This window comes from Strongyloides ratti (assembly GCF_001040885.1).
Source record: "Strongyloides ratti genome assembly S_ratti_ED321, chromosome : 2".
NCBI lineage: Eukaryota > Metazoa > Nematoda > Chromadorea > Rhabditida > Strongyloididae > Strongyloides > Strongyloides ratti.
Genome location: NC_037308.1, coordinates 15198976 through 15213191, shown reverse-complemented (window position 1 = coordinate 15213191; position 14216 = coordinate 15198976). Strand labels below are relative to the sequence as shown.

Sequence of the window (14216 nt, the reverse complement as noted above, 5' to 3'; positions counted from 1 at the left end):
TAACAAAAAAAAAATAACATAAATTCTTAAATTTGAATTGTTTACACTACTATTAATATTTAAAGTATCAAAGTACAACATTGATCAAGAATAATTTTTTAAAAAAATTGTCACATCTTTATTATATTTTTTATTAATATTGATAATTTATTTAAAAATTTTAAAATATTTTAAAATACAAAATGTTTTTATTGTATTTTTTTTATCAATTTCTCTTACTTCACATATAGTTTTTAAAACATATTATTTTTATTCAAAAACATTTCATAAAATAATAAATAAAGTAAGAAATATATGTTAAAAGTTATTTAATTTTTAATGATTGTTAAAATTAAAAAAATATAATGATAAGCGAATTATAAATACTGATCGTATCAATATACAAATATTCGAATGTTTTTATAAAGAAATATAAAATACATATTTATAATTTTTTTAAATAATTAATTACATTTAAAATTCATAATACAAGTCTATATTTTACTAGTTTCGTAACAATTATTGTACATAAAATTTTGAAAAGAAAAAACATATGACTCTATAAAGTTAAATGTTTCTAACTATTTATATTTTTATTTAATAAAAAAAAAGTTTTTTTTAAACAAAAACAATTTTGATAAACTGATTTTAAAACTATTAATTGATATTTACAGATATTATATTTAAAAAGAAAAAAATGTGATTTTAAATTAATTTTTCATGTAAAGCATGAAAGTTATTTTAAAATAATAAATACATTTTTTTGTAAATTATATTTTATGTTTATATATGCATAAATGTTATTATAAAGTATTGAAAAATTTTAAGAATTTTAGAAAAATAATTTTTTATTACAATAAAAATGATTTTTATATACTTTTGTACTGTAAACTTTAAAATTTATTACGTAAAAAAAATTTTTGATTATATAAAAATTAACAAAGAAATTACTTACTTTTATCATTTCAATAAAACATTCAAATTAGTATGCAAAAATATTTTTTTAAAAATAAAATATATTTCATTATTTAATATTATTTAATGTTTGTACAGAGATTATTCATTAATGTTTTTTAATGATTAAAAGTAAATTAAAATAATAAAAATTAAAGTATTCAAAAGCGAAAATGTTCAAATTTTAAAGTTTTCACAAAATTATACATAATAATAAATTTAATTTAAACAGGTGTAAAAAATTTTTTATATAATAGAATTTTATTTATTATTTTATATTATTAATCACTAATAAAATGATATTAATCAACATATTAACTTTATTAATTTATAATTATCTAATAAAAGCAACTAAGGTATGGTAAAAAAAATTAAAGTTGAATGATATATCTTTTTTATTAATTAAATTTTATTTCATATATCATTTTTATTATAATTTAAAATTTATTCTTTTTTTATAGAAAAAAAAATATTATTTAAAAATTTATATTTCAACATTTTATTATACTGATTATATGAGAAAAAAAAATATTTTATAGAATAGTTTTTATTTCTTAAAATATTGAAAAATTAAATAATTTTATATTTTGTAGATAATAGATTATGAAAATAATTTTTTAATTCAAAGAAATAAAAGAGCTATACACAAGAATTCAGATTACACCTGGCAACAATATAAAATATATTATAAAGTAGATCCTACAATAACAGATCAATCAAATATACACTTTGCCTTAGAAGAAATTTCATCATTGTCATGTTTTACATTTGAAAGATTATTAAGAAATGATAGTACTGATAATAGAAAACAAGGTTTATATTTTCGTGTGCATGATAACTATGGAACTCATTTAGGAAGAAAATTAAATTTTGGCCGATTTCAAAATATTTCTTTAAATGCAGCACAGTCACCTGCTTTTACTGTTATGAGATGGGTATTATATGCTCTTGGTATGGATTTTGAGCATAACAGACCTGATAGAAATGATTACCTTATTATTAACAAGGATAACATACAAAAGCAATTTCATAAATACTTAAGAAGAAACAAAAAAAAAAGAATGGAAACATTTGGCTTAAACTATGACTATAATTCTATTATGTCACTAGGTGAATTTGACATGGGAATAGATCAATCAAAAAAAACTTTTGAAAGAATACAAAAAGTAGATTATCGTTTAAATAAAAATAACGAACATCTTTCGGAAAATGATGTTTACCTTTTAAATAAAAATTATTGTTTAAGACATTGTGAAAACAGATTGTATTGTTTTAATGGTGGAATTCAAAGTCATAGAAATTGTTATGCATGTCTATGTCCAAAATACTTTAAAGGAAAATATTGCCAAATGTTTATATTTAACACAATCTCAAAATGTCCACTTCTTGATTTTGAAGCAAAAGCTGAATATGATCAAATAACCATTCATTTAATAAATCAATGTACATATAGTTTAACATCAAAACCAGGAACAATAATTGAAATGAACTATGAATTCTATGAAGTTAAAGAGAGAAAAGAATATTTATCGGATGAACATAATATTGGTTATATTGAAATTTTATTTGAAGAAGATAAATCAAGCAAAGGAATTGTCTTAAGTAATTCAAAAGCGAAAGGACGACTTTATTCCGAGGATAATTATATTATGATAATGGCAAATGGTAGTCTACCAAATAAAATAGTTGTAGTTAGATATCGACAAATTCCACGTAACACTAGAACTGATGATTTAGAGACTAAGACATAGAGATGATTGATATTTTTATGACAAGAAAATATAAAAAAATATCTTTTACTCTTTTTGCAATTAAAACATTTTTTTTTATTTTATAGTAAAAAAGTAAAATTAAAATTCTATTCTAGTAAATCAAATTTATAATTACTAAGTATTATGCGTTATTAATTAAAAAAAGAAATATAAAAGTTCATATAAACAAAAACAAAATAGTACAAAAGAAAAGTTAAAATCACAATAGTTATATTTAATTATATAATTATTTTTTTATAAGATATTTATACTATTTGTTTCAAGATTTTTTTTGTTTGTTAGAAAAAATTTATTTTTCCTAATTTTGGAATAATCATATTAAATAAAACTAAAAGTCTCATTTATTTAAAAAAAATCAGATGTTGTTTAGTTATTTTTTAGTTAACAATAACAATCATAATTTATATTTTTTTAATAAATAAGTTTTATTTCTTTTTTTTATATGATACAAAAAAAGAATGGTAAAAATAATTTATAACGAATTTAAATTTCTTTAAAAAAATGTGAAGTTTTTTGAATTGATGTATTATTTTTGAATTTTTTAAAATTTTTGATAAATTATTTAAATATTAACTATGTGTTTATACAAAATTACAACCAAAACTAATTACTTTTAATCAAATTTATATTAAAAAAATTAAAAAAATTGTGTTAACAAAAAATTAAAAAAAAAATAATTTAATTTAAACAGGTGTAAAAATTTTTTTATATAATGGAACTATGTTAATTATTTTAAAATTTTATTTACTGATAAAATGATATTAATCAACATATTAATTTTATTAATTAATAATCATCTAATAAGAGCTTTTGAGGTATGGTTTATTTAAAAAAAAAATATATATATATATATTTTTAAAAATTAAAATTTTTTTAGTAAAAAATAGTTATTATAATTATAATTTATTTAATAATTTAAAAACATATAATTTAAAAAAATATATTTTTATATTTATTGAATATATTATTTTACAATACATAATAAAAAAAAAACTTTTTTTTAATATAATTTTTATTGATTATAATATAAATAAAATATTTTTTAGAATTTAATATATGAAAATGATTTTTTTATTCAAAGAAATAAAAGAGTTGCTTTAAGAAATTTAAATTTTAGATGGAATGAAACAAAAATATATTATGTGATTGATTCTAAACTTGGTCATTCTTTTGAATTACATAGAGCTATTAGTGAAATTGCATATAAATCATGTCTTAAATTTGAAAAACTTCAAAACAATGAATTTAATATTAATAAAACAGGTTTATATTTTCGTTCAGGACAAGAAAGTGATAATCTTTTTGGAAGAAGACTTAAAACAAATTATTATCAAAATATTACAATAAATATAAAAAATGCAACTCCACTTAATTTTATAAGATGGATATTATATGCTCTTGGTATTGATTTTAAACATAATAGACCAGATGCAGATGATTATATAATTATTCATAGAAAAAATATTAATGATAGTTTTCTTAAACATGTAAAACAAAAAACTAGAAAATTTGTAAATACATATGGATTAAAATATGATTTTGAATCTGTTATGGCATTAAATGAATTTGAATATGCAAAAAATAATAAAAAAAAAACTTTTGAAGTAATTGATTTCAAAAATAAAAAAAAAAATATTACAAATCATTTTCTTTCACAAACTGATATATTAATTTTAAATAAATATTATTGTGAAGATAAATGTAATCCAATGTATCAATGTTTAAATAAAGGTGTTCCAGATTATGATTCATGTAATAAATGTATATGTCAATTTACTCATACTGGAAGATATTGTCAACATCCTACATATCTTAGAACAAAATATTGTCAAGATTTAGATTTAAAAGCAGATAAAAATTATAAAGAATTTACATTAGATTTAAGTTCTAATTGTTCAATTAGTATAACATCATCACCTGAAACATCAATTATGATTGAATATACATTTTTTGGTAATAATCAAGGAAATGAATATACTTGTAATACAAAAACTGGTTATATTGAAATTAGATATGAAAGAAATAAATATCATGAAGGACTTATTTTATGTAGTTATATTATAAATGGAGGATTTTTAACAGAAGATAATTATGGTTTATTATTTTTTCGTGGAATAAAATCAGGACAACATGTCAAAATTAAATATAAAGAAATAAGTAGTGATAAAATAATACCTCCATCAGCAGATAGAACAAAAAAATAATTATAAAATTTTAAGAAAATAAAATAATATATAAAAATTTATGTGAATTATGAATTATCTCATAAATTTTTTTAAAATATATTCAACATATTATTTATATAAAAAAAAATATAATTTAACAAACTTTTATTAAAATCATCTGTTATCTTAAGTATTAAAATTTATTAAATTTATTGAAATCGTATATATAAACAAAAATAATTAAATAGAAAAAAAAACAGTAATATTTGAAATAATTATAAAATTATTTTGACTAAATAATTATTTTTATATAATTTAAGAATGTCTTATGAAATTTGTAAATATTTTTTTTTACTATTTTTAACAAAAAAAAACTTTTGAATGATTGATGTTAAAATCATTTTACAATAATTTTGAAAATGATTATTTAGCTGATGAAGATGTTTCTTTAATAAACAAACATTATTGTAAAAATAATTGTTTTTCATTTTTCATACGTCTTATTGGTGGAAATACAGATTTTACTAATTGTGATAATTGTTTTTGTCATAATAGATATAATGGAAGATATTGTCAAACTCGTAGATCAACGGTATCTGATAAATGTGGATTTTTATATTTGACAGCAGTCAAACATTATATGAAATTAAGTCTGTTATAAGTCATAATTGTGAATTTAGTATTACATCATCACCTGAAACATTTATTCATTAAAGCTATATTTTCGATAAAAACTAAATTTCATTATAATAATGATTTTAATCAGATAAATAATTTTTTTAATTTAAAATGTGAGAAAGATAAAATTGTTATTAGACTTATCTTATGTAATTTTATGAAAGCAGAAGTTTAATTATTAAAATTTAAAAAAATTGTTATTAGTTTTCTTTTTCTAAATTATTTTTTTACTAATTATTTACGTAAAATAATTTTAAAGCTTTTATTGTGTCTAACTACCCGTTTCTAAAGTATTACACATTATTAAATTAATTGAAGTCGTACAAATTTATGTAAACAAAAAAAAGTTTTTTAAAATTACAGTAATATTATATTGATTTTAAAATTATTTTTATTAGATATATATTTTACTTTTGTTGAATTATATTATTTCAAATAAACAAAAGTATAATTTAATTTGTTTTTTAAATTAAAAAAACACTTATTTTCACCTTAGTAAACTTTATATTTAATAAAATAATATAATCCCAGTAATGATTTGTGAAAAGATATATTAAAAGCTCCAAGAAGATTAATTTTTGAAAATATACGCATAGTTTGGCAAAGTATTTTAATTATTATAAACAATGTTTAAAAATAAACAAAAGTATATAAATAAATGTGAAATAGGGTAATCTCTCTTTTTTATATTATGATGCCTCAGACATTACTGTTTGATGACAATATAAATTTCTTATTTTAATTCAATATAAATTATTAATTAATATTTAGTTATTTTTTTGTTTTACACTTACAATTATAGTTTATGTTTTAAATGTTTTAATATTTATGTATAAAAATCAATTAATTATTGTTAAATAAGATTTAAAATATTATGTCTATAATATAAACACATGATTAAATATATTTAAAAAATTTTTTTAATTCATTAGTTATTTTGATTTACTTGACAGTATATTAAAGTCTTAGATTAAAAAATATTTATACAAATTATCTTTTAAAATAACAAATGATTGAAAATTTTTTAATTTTGTAAAAACTAATAAAAAGTTTTTATACTATTATATATTCCAATCTGTCTGAAGTGATAACAATTGTATTATATGTAGAGTAAAACTAATTATAATGAACAATAATCACATTATTTAGTAATATATTAAACTTCACTTTTATCTATTATGCAAAAATTGATATCATTATCAATTTTTTTAAAAATATATTGATATCAAATATGTTAACTTTATTTAAAACATTTTTCTTATTTAATAAGCACATGATATAAATGAAATACTTATTTTGTAGATAATTAACTTTTTTATTTTTTCTAATTTAAATTGTTTTTAATAAAAATAGATTTAATAATAAAATTATAATATTAAATATTTTATATATATTAAAGTTTAATACTTTTAAGAAAATTATATTCAATTAAGGCAAATAAAAAAAAATATTAAAGTTTATTAAAATTAATGTTTTTTTTTAATTATAGCTTAAAAATAAAAAAAAATTACTATAAATATTATAAGTGAAACAATTGAAATATTGTTAGAGAAACTAGCAATTTTTGTAACTGTTTCAATAGTTTTAGTTGTTGTTGTAGTTATAGTTACATATGGCATTAAATTAGGAATTGTTGGGAATTGTGGAGCATATGTGCTGTTTGGAACATAACAATTAACATACCAATAATATGATGACGAACCATTTTTGGATAATGATTGAAAACTTGTCTTATCAACACAAATAGGTCCAATATTATTTAAGTTTAAAAGTAAAGCATCATTAAACATTACATTATAATTTTTTGATATAACATAAATAACGTTAATTAAATCATTTGGGCAATATTGAAATTGCAATGAATTTTGACTTTTTCCTTCTAGTGTTATAGATGCAATCTCAGCCATTGCACAATATCCTTCACTACAAGTTGAAATTTTCTTATCATTCATACATAAAACAGGAATAGAATCAATTAAAGGGGGATAATATTTTACTCCTTGATTCAAATATAATTCATTTTGTTTATAACAATGAACAAAAAAATTACCTGGACCTGTCATTGTATTTATAATATATGGTTGATCTCCATCTAATGAACGCTAAAAAAAATTAAATAAAAATTTATTAAATTAAATTTACCTCACAAAGTAAATTATGATCAATTATTTTAGTATTATTATTAAAAATATTCTTAAATTCTGCAAGAAGATCAGTTCTTAAAGCAAATATTCCACTTAAAAGTAAATCTGCATTTTCAGGACAACCAGAAAAATATCCAATTACAAAACCAGGAATATTTAATGATATATAAGTACAAGTATCTTGTTCATTATTACATGGTAATGTTGTTGTATTAGAATTATATACTTTACCAAGTAATTTGTAACTATTATATGTAGTACAAGTGCCGTTAACGTGATAAAATATATTAAATAATATTATAAAAATATAAAATATTATCAACATTATTAAAAAAAATTATTAGTAAATAAATAATTTTAAATAAAATTTTTATCTTATATATACTTGAGTATTTTATTTGATAAAATTTTATATGAATCATATCAATGTATTAGTAATATTAACGTTTTTCTTAAATGTCAATATAATTATATCGTTACTTAAACATTTTGTTTTATAAATATATGATAAAAAAATTATAACATAATGTAGTATTATTTTATTAGTAATATTGCCATGAGATTTGTAGTCATCAAAATTATTCTTCAATAGTTAGAATATTAAAAAATTTATCATTTAAAAAAAATGTAAAAATATTTCTATAAAATATTATACCAACAATGAATTCTATAATAAAATAGGATTATATTTTAAATATTTTTGAAATTTTTTGAAATTTTAAAAAATTTAAATTGACAAATACTTTTTAAATACTTTAAGTATTAACATATACTGAAAACAGTTCTCGAAATGATGTCTGTCAATATTTGTTATATAAATAAAATGATCCAATATTAATGCATCACCTAATACTGTAAAAAAAAATTTTTTTAATTTTAAACCAAATTTTTATTTTTCTAACAATTATTGAAAAATTTAAAAATTTAAATGTAGACATAAATATAAAGGATATAAAAGCTTAAAAAATGAAAAGTGATAATAAGTAATATTTAAAGAAAAATTAATTTTTAAAATAAAATTAATAATATTAAAATTAAAAAAAAAATTATATTTAAATTTATCTTTTAATATTTTATCTATAAATTTTTATACTTCAAAAGTTTTTAAAGATATAAAAAATTATTAAAAACTAAATTATATTATAAAAATTTATAAAAAATTAAATAAAAAAAATACTTGTTTTTATTATAATTTAAAAACAAAATATAATCATAAATAAAAATGTTTTTAAATATTTTAATTGAAATTAATCATATAATGAAAATATTTTCTTTTAAAAAGTTTTCCAGAATAAAATATATGTATTGAAATCTATTTTATTGTTTCAGATATTGGTTAAAATAATTCTAAACTTTAAACGTAAATATTAATAAATTTCTTTATATTTTTTTGTTATTAAGATAATTTACAAATTTTTTTTTTATTTATTATAAAAATTTTTAATATCAATTAAAAAAAATAAAAAAAGAATAGAAAAAATGAAAGAGAAAATGTCAAATAAACATTTGAAGATGAATTTTTTGTTGTTGTAGATATTTTTTCTGTTGTATATTTAGATTCTTCAGAAATTGTTACTGATGTCATTGATATAGAAGTAGTAGTATCTCCTGACATTGGTTGATTATTTAAACTAGGAAAAGGTGGTAAAACTGGAATACTACCAATGTTTGGATCATAGCAATTTGTATATAAATAATATGAAAATGTCTCACTATTTGAAAGTATTCTTGTACTACTTTTTGCAATACAATGACTACATGCATCTTCTGTTTTTGATTGAAAATCTTTATTTGAAATTAGATCATTAATTTGACTAATTTCATAAACTTTATTTACTAAATCATTAGGACATGATTGATATGTTATATTAATTTGTGATAAGTTAGATTGTGAAATATATCCAACTTCCATCATTCCACAATAACCTTCATAACATATTGTTTTTTTAACACCATCAGAACAAGTTACAGGAATAACAGGACTACTTGGAGGATAAAATGAAGTTGGTGGTGATATATATATAATATTTTGTAAATAACAATGTATAAAAAATTCTGATTTTCCAGTTAATGTTTCAAACATTATAAATGGTTTTATTTCAAAAGTATACTATTAAATATATATTACTATGTATTTTTTTAACTTACTTTACAAAGTGATGGTATATCAATTTTATTTGAAGTACTATTTATAAAATTGTGAAAAATATTGGCTAAATCTTTTCTTTCATTAATTATATTTGATAAATATTTTTCAACACTTTTTTGACAGCCTGATATTATACCTATTGCATATCCAGGAACATTAAATGTAGTATAAATACACATATCCATATCATTCTCACATACTTCTGTAGTTGTAGTTGTATTTGTTAATGTACCAAGAAAATTATAATTAAATGATTTTGTACAAAATCCACATACATTATAAATACAGTTAAATAAAATAAATAATAAAAATATAAAGTTCATAATTTTTCTGTTATTTCCTGAATAAAAACATTTCTAAACATCAAGTTTATAAATACTCAAGTTTTTGATGATAAGATTTTAATACATTATATCAGTATTAGTAATATTAAAGTCCTCTTCATAATACTTATTATGATTTCTTTTAAAAAAAAAGTTAAGCTTTGCATATTATAATTGTGAAACATTTTAATGATTCATATGATAAAAACTATTATTTAATGTACCAAATAAAAAATTAATTCAAGATAAATTGTGCAATCTTGAATATACTCGTTTGTTCTGTTATCACAAATATACTCATATTATGATTCATAATATACCAAATGTTGATAAAAACTATTGTTATATCTATGCAATTTTACAATTGTATCATTTTTACCTTATTTTGTATTAAATACAAAAAAAAATGGTTTTTTTTTTCTAATAAAATAAACAACTTAAATTTTTAAAAAAAATTATTGTGTAAACATTTTTAAATTTCATTGTTTTAAAAATAAAAAAATCTTATAAACTTAATGAAAAAAAAATGGCATTCTAATATTTTCTTACCTAAAAATTTTTTTTAATTTATATATTAATTTATATATTAATTTAAATAAAAAAATAATATAAGTTTACGACATAAAAAAAATTGTTATACTGTATAATAATTGTTATTAATAATAAAAATATGATACAGTAAATTTATGTAAATATTTTTTTTGGTATTTAAAAGTATTAATTTTATATCATGTTACTATATTAGTGAACCAATTTTTAATTGAAATATAAATAACTATTGATGTCATTTAAAATGATAAAAGTTAATTTTCTAATAATATTGTTAAGATAGTAACTTTTATAAATAAAAGCTTTACTTAAAAATTATGTAAAAAAAATTAAAATTTTTTTGATAAAAATAATGCTTAGATGTAAATGTTTATCAGTTAACTGTTGTTTTAATTAAATTTTGTACTTATAAAATCTTTTGAGAAGTTTTTATGTAATTAAATCTTTAAATAAAGTAAAGATTATATGGTACTTCATTTTTGATAAAAAAAAAATTTTTATAATTAAACAAAAATACATGCAAAAACAAATTTTACTTTACTTAATTGAATAAACTATATTATAATTTAAATGTTTTTTAGTTTTTTAAATTTAAAACATTTTAAATAATACAATTTTTTTAAATGATTTTTATTAAAAAATTTTTATGTATTCTCTTTATCTCTTATTAAATAATAATCAATTAAAATTATAAAGATTTTTAAATAATTTAAAAATAAATGAAATAATTTTATTTATCTTTTAAAAATAAAATGTTAAAATGCCCAACAAGGATTAGGACAATATCTTATATATGAAACATATTCTCCTGTAGTTATTGACATTAAAGTTGAATGAACTGTTGTTTTATTTAATGTTGGTCTTGATGATAAAACTTCAAAAATACCTCTCATACTTACACTACTTTTACCAAGTTTTTTCATACAATTATGTCCTGGTGTTCTTCTATCATCTAAATATAAAGGTTTCTTATCTGGATCATAATTTGTTTGAAGAATATACCAACCATCATTATTAGATTCATTTAATTGAACTGTTGCATCAACCCAACTATCATTTTTAACTAAAACACTACCAATTCCTGGTTGTGATCCACCAACAATAAAATAGACACCTGTTAATTGTGGAACAGAAGATAATTTGGCAATTGCTTCATCATATGTATTACATGTTTCCATAACTTCACGTTCAATCCACATTGCAAAATGAACATCAGTTTCACCACCCATTAACCATGTAACAACATTACTTATATCAGGAACAAGTCTAGAATTCATAGTTAATGAAAATGCACCAGGTTTCATAGAACTTATAAAACCAACATGTCCTGCAAATGTAGTACCCTTAAATAAAAGTTTGCCATTTTTTATAAAATTTAAATTAACTGATGCTTTTTTTAAAGTATCTGTAAGTTGATAAGATTGAGATGATATATTCCAAATAAATAATTGACCAAAGTCAAGATTTCTAGCATGAAATATTTCATTATTATTATTATCAGCAATAATAGAAGTACAAAATCTTGATAATTCATAAAAAATATTCATTAATGCCATATCAGCAATAGGAACTCCACTAGCCTGTGATATACCTTCAATTTCTTCTCTATATGTAAGAGGAAAATGATTTTCATAAGCATTTTGCATAACATTTTCTAATATTTCCATAGGTAATGGTCCAAGAATACCAATCATTTCTTTTAATGTTGCTATAACATCTCTCATTTCTTTACCTAAAGCTCCAGCAACAATTTTATATCTTTCATTAGGTGGAAGATCTAAATTAATATTAAACCAGGGAACATGTTGTAATGTTTCAGGTGTATATAAATTATTTCCAACTTCACAATGTGGTGTAAATTCTTCACCAACTCCATTAACTTGATAATTAGAAATAAATAAAAAAAATATTATAAAAGTAAACAATATTTTTGATGTCATAATTATATTTATATAAAAATATACTATTAAATAACATTTATTTTTAAATTTATTAATTTTATCATTCTTCATTAAATTTCTTATCGTTGATTATGTATATTATATCATTAGGTGTTTTATATAATATTTCATAAGTTTTTGAATATATTTTTATCAATCTATCATATTAATTACTATATAATAAATTATAAATAAATTATTTATTAAAATTTTTTTTCTTACCATTTCTTATCATTTCTTAACAATTGATAAACATTTTTTTTATCAATAATAATGTTAATTTTGTTTATAATAAAAAAAGGTAATAGTTAATATAGTAATATCTTTTATAAATATTTAAACTTAATTAATTGTTATCTCAGAAATATTTTTAATCTTATGCTCATTTGAAATAGATTCTTTTTTTTTAAATTTATTTAATATTTTATTGACAACCATTTTCATTTCTTCAGATACAAGAAGAATAAAATAAAAGTCAGATAAATATACAATTTCATATATTATTTTATCAAGATATTTATATAAAATAATAAACAAATTCATTTGAAAGTTTTTTCCAACAAAGCATGATATCAAATATATTTCCAATAAACATAACATAATTAATAAAAAAAAAGTATAAAAAAGATACAATATTTCTCTAGATGAGATTATTACACGATAAGAGTGGTTATCAAAAAATTCTTTAACAGCTAATAAATTCATCATAAATGTTATAAATATAATACTTCCATAAAAAATAAATATACATACAAATTCATAGTACAAAATATATGAACTATTATATATTGCTACAACAAAACCACTCTCAATTGAATAAGTATAATAAGATTTAAAAAAAAATGATGGTAATGAAAATATAATACTTAAAATTAATAAACCAAAAAATGGAAATATTTTTAATTTAAATATAACAATATTATCAATTGATGATGAGAATCTTGATGATAAATATCTATTAAATGCAATAAAACAACTTATTAAATATAATAATGTTGTTTGTTGTGTTGTTAAAAAAAAATAAAATGATGATAAATAGTAGTAATTTAAAAATGATATTTCATAAATACCAATTTTAGGTAATTGATAAAGAAAATGATAGGTAATAAAATAAAAAATACTATTTATATGTTTTAAACATATAAGAAGATATAATTGTTTTTTAAAAGAAAATGTTTTATCTTTTACCTGATAAATAAATATTATAATTGATGGTATCATCAAGATAAATGTTATTATTACAAAAAACATACTGATATAGTTATAATATATTTTTTTTTAATAACTTTCTATTTTCTAATAAATAATTATATATAAAATAAATAAAAAAAATGTTGTTTGTACATTTAAATAAAGATGATTTATTTAGTAATTTTTTTTTAAAATAAAATTTATATATTGAATATTAAAGAAATTGTTATATAATTTTATAGGTATATTAAGTTTTTTTTTTTCTAATAATAAAATAATCTCACGCAATACTTTTATAGAAATAAAAAAGGTTTAAGCTTGTAGTTGCTTATATATATATATATATTCATAAACATATATATTTAAATATAT

The 14216-nt window shown here is 17.8% G+C and overlaps 5 protein-coding genes across 5 annotated transcripts; 3 read left to right on the top strand and 2 right to left on the bottom strand.

Moving 5' to 3' along the window:
• Positions 1-1229: 1229 nt before the first annotated feature.
• On the top strand, positions 1230-2684 carry SRAE_2000482400 (Astacin-like metalloendopeptidase; the record flags this gene model as incomplete). The annotated part of the gene is made up of 2 exons (XM_024643753.1): positions 1230-1289; positions 1527-2684. 2 exons carry the CDS (start codon positions 1230-1232, stop codon positions 2682-2684), a joined length of 1218 nt encoding a protein of 405 aa, XP_024509389.1.
• A 776-nt stretch (positions 2685-3460) lies between these two features.
• On the top strand, positions 3461-4909 carry SRAE_2000482300 (Astacin-like metalloendopeptidase; the record flags this gene model as incomplete). The annotated part of the gene is made up of 2 exons (XM_024643752.1): positions 3461-3520; positions 3752-4909. The coding sequence occupies 2 exons, from the start codon at positions 3461-3463 to the stop codon at positions 4907-4909; spliced, it is 1218 nt and encodes a 405-aa protein (XP_024509388.1).
• A 349-nt stretch (positions 4910-5258) lies between these two features.
• SRAE_2000482200 (Hypothetical protein) lies at positions 5259-5531 on the top strand (the record flags this gene model as incomplete). The annotated part of the gene is made up of 1 exon (XM_024643750.1): positions 5259-5531. One exon carries the CDS (start codon positions 5259-5261, stop codon positions 5529-5531), a length of 273 nt encoding a protein of 90 aa, XP_024509387.1.
• A 1507-nt stretch (positions 5532-7038) lies between these two features.
• On the bottom strand, positions 7039-10026 carry SRAE_2000482100 (Hypothetical protein; the record flags this gene model as incomplete). Its single annotated transcript, XM_024643749.1, has 5 exons — positions 7039-7547; positions 7599-7650; positions 7691-7937; positions 9306-9802; positions 9841-10026. 5 exons carry the CDS (start codon positions 10024-10026, stop codon positions 7039-7041), a joined length of 1491 nt encoding a protein of 496 aa, XP_024509386.1.
• A 1442-nt stretch (positions 10027-11468) lies between these two features.
• SRAE_2000482000 (N-acylethanolamine-hydrolyzing acid amidase) lies at positions 11469-12653 on the bottom strand (the record flags this gene model as incomplete). The annotated part of the gene is made up of 1 exon (XM_024643748.1): positions 11469-12653. The coding sequence occupies one exon, from the start codon at positions 12651-12653 to the stop codon at positions 11469-11471; it is 1185 nt and encodes a 394-aa protein (XP_024509385.1).
• Positions 12654-14216: the final 1563 nt, after the last annotated feature.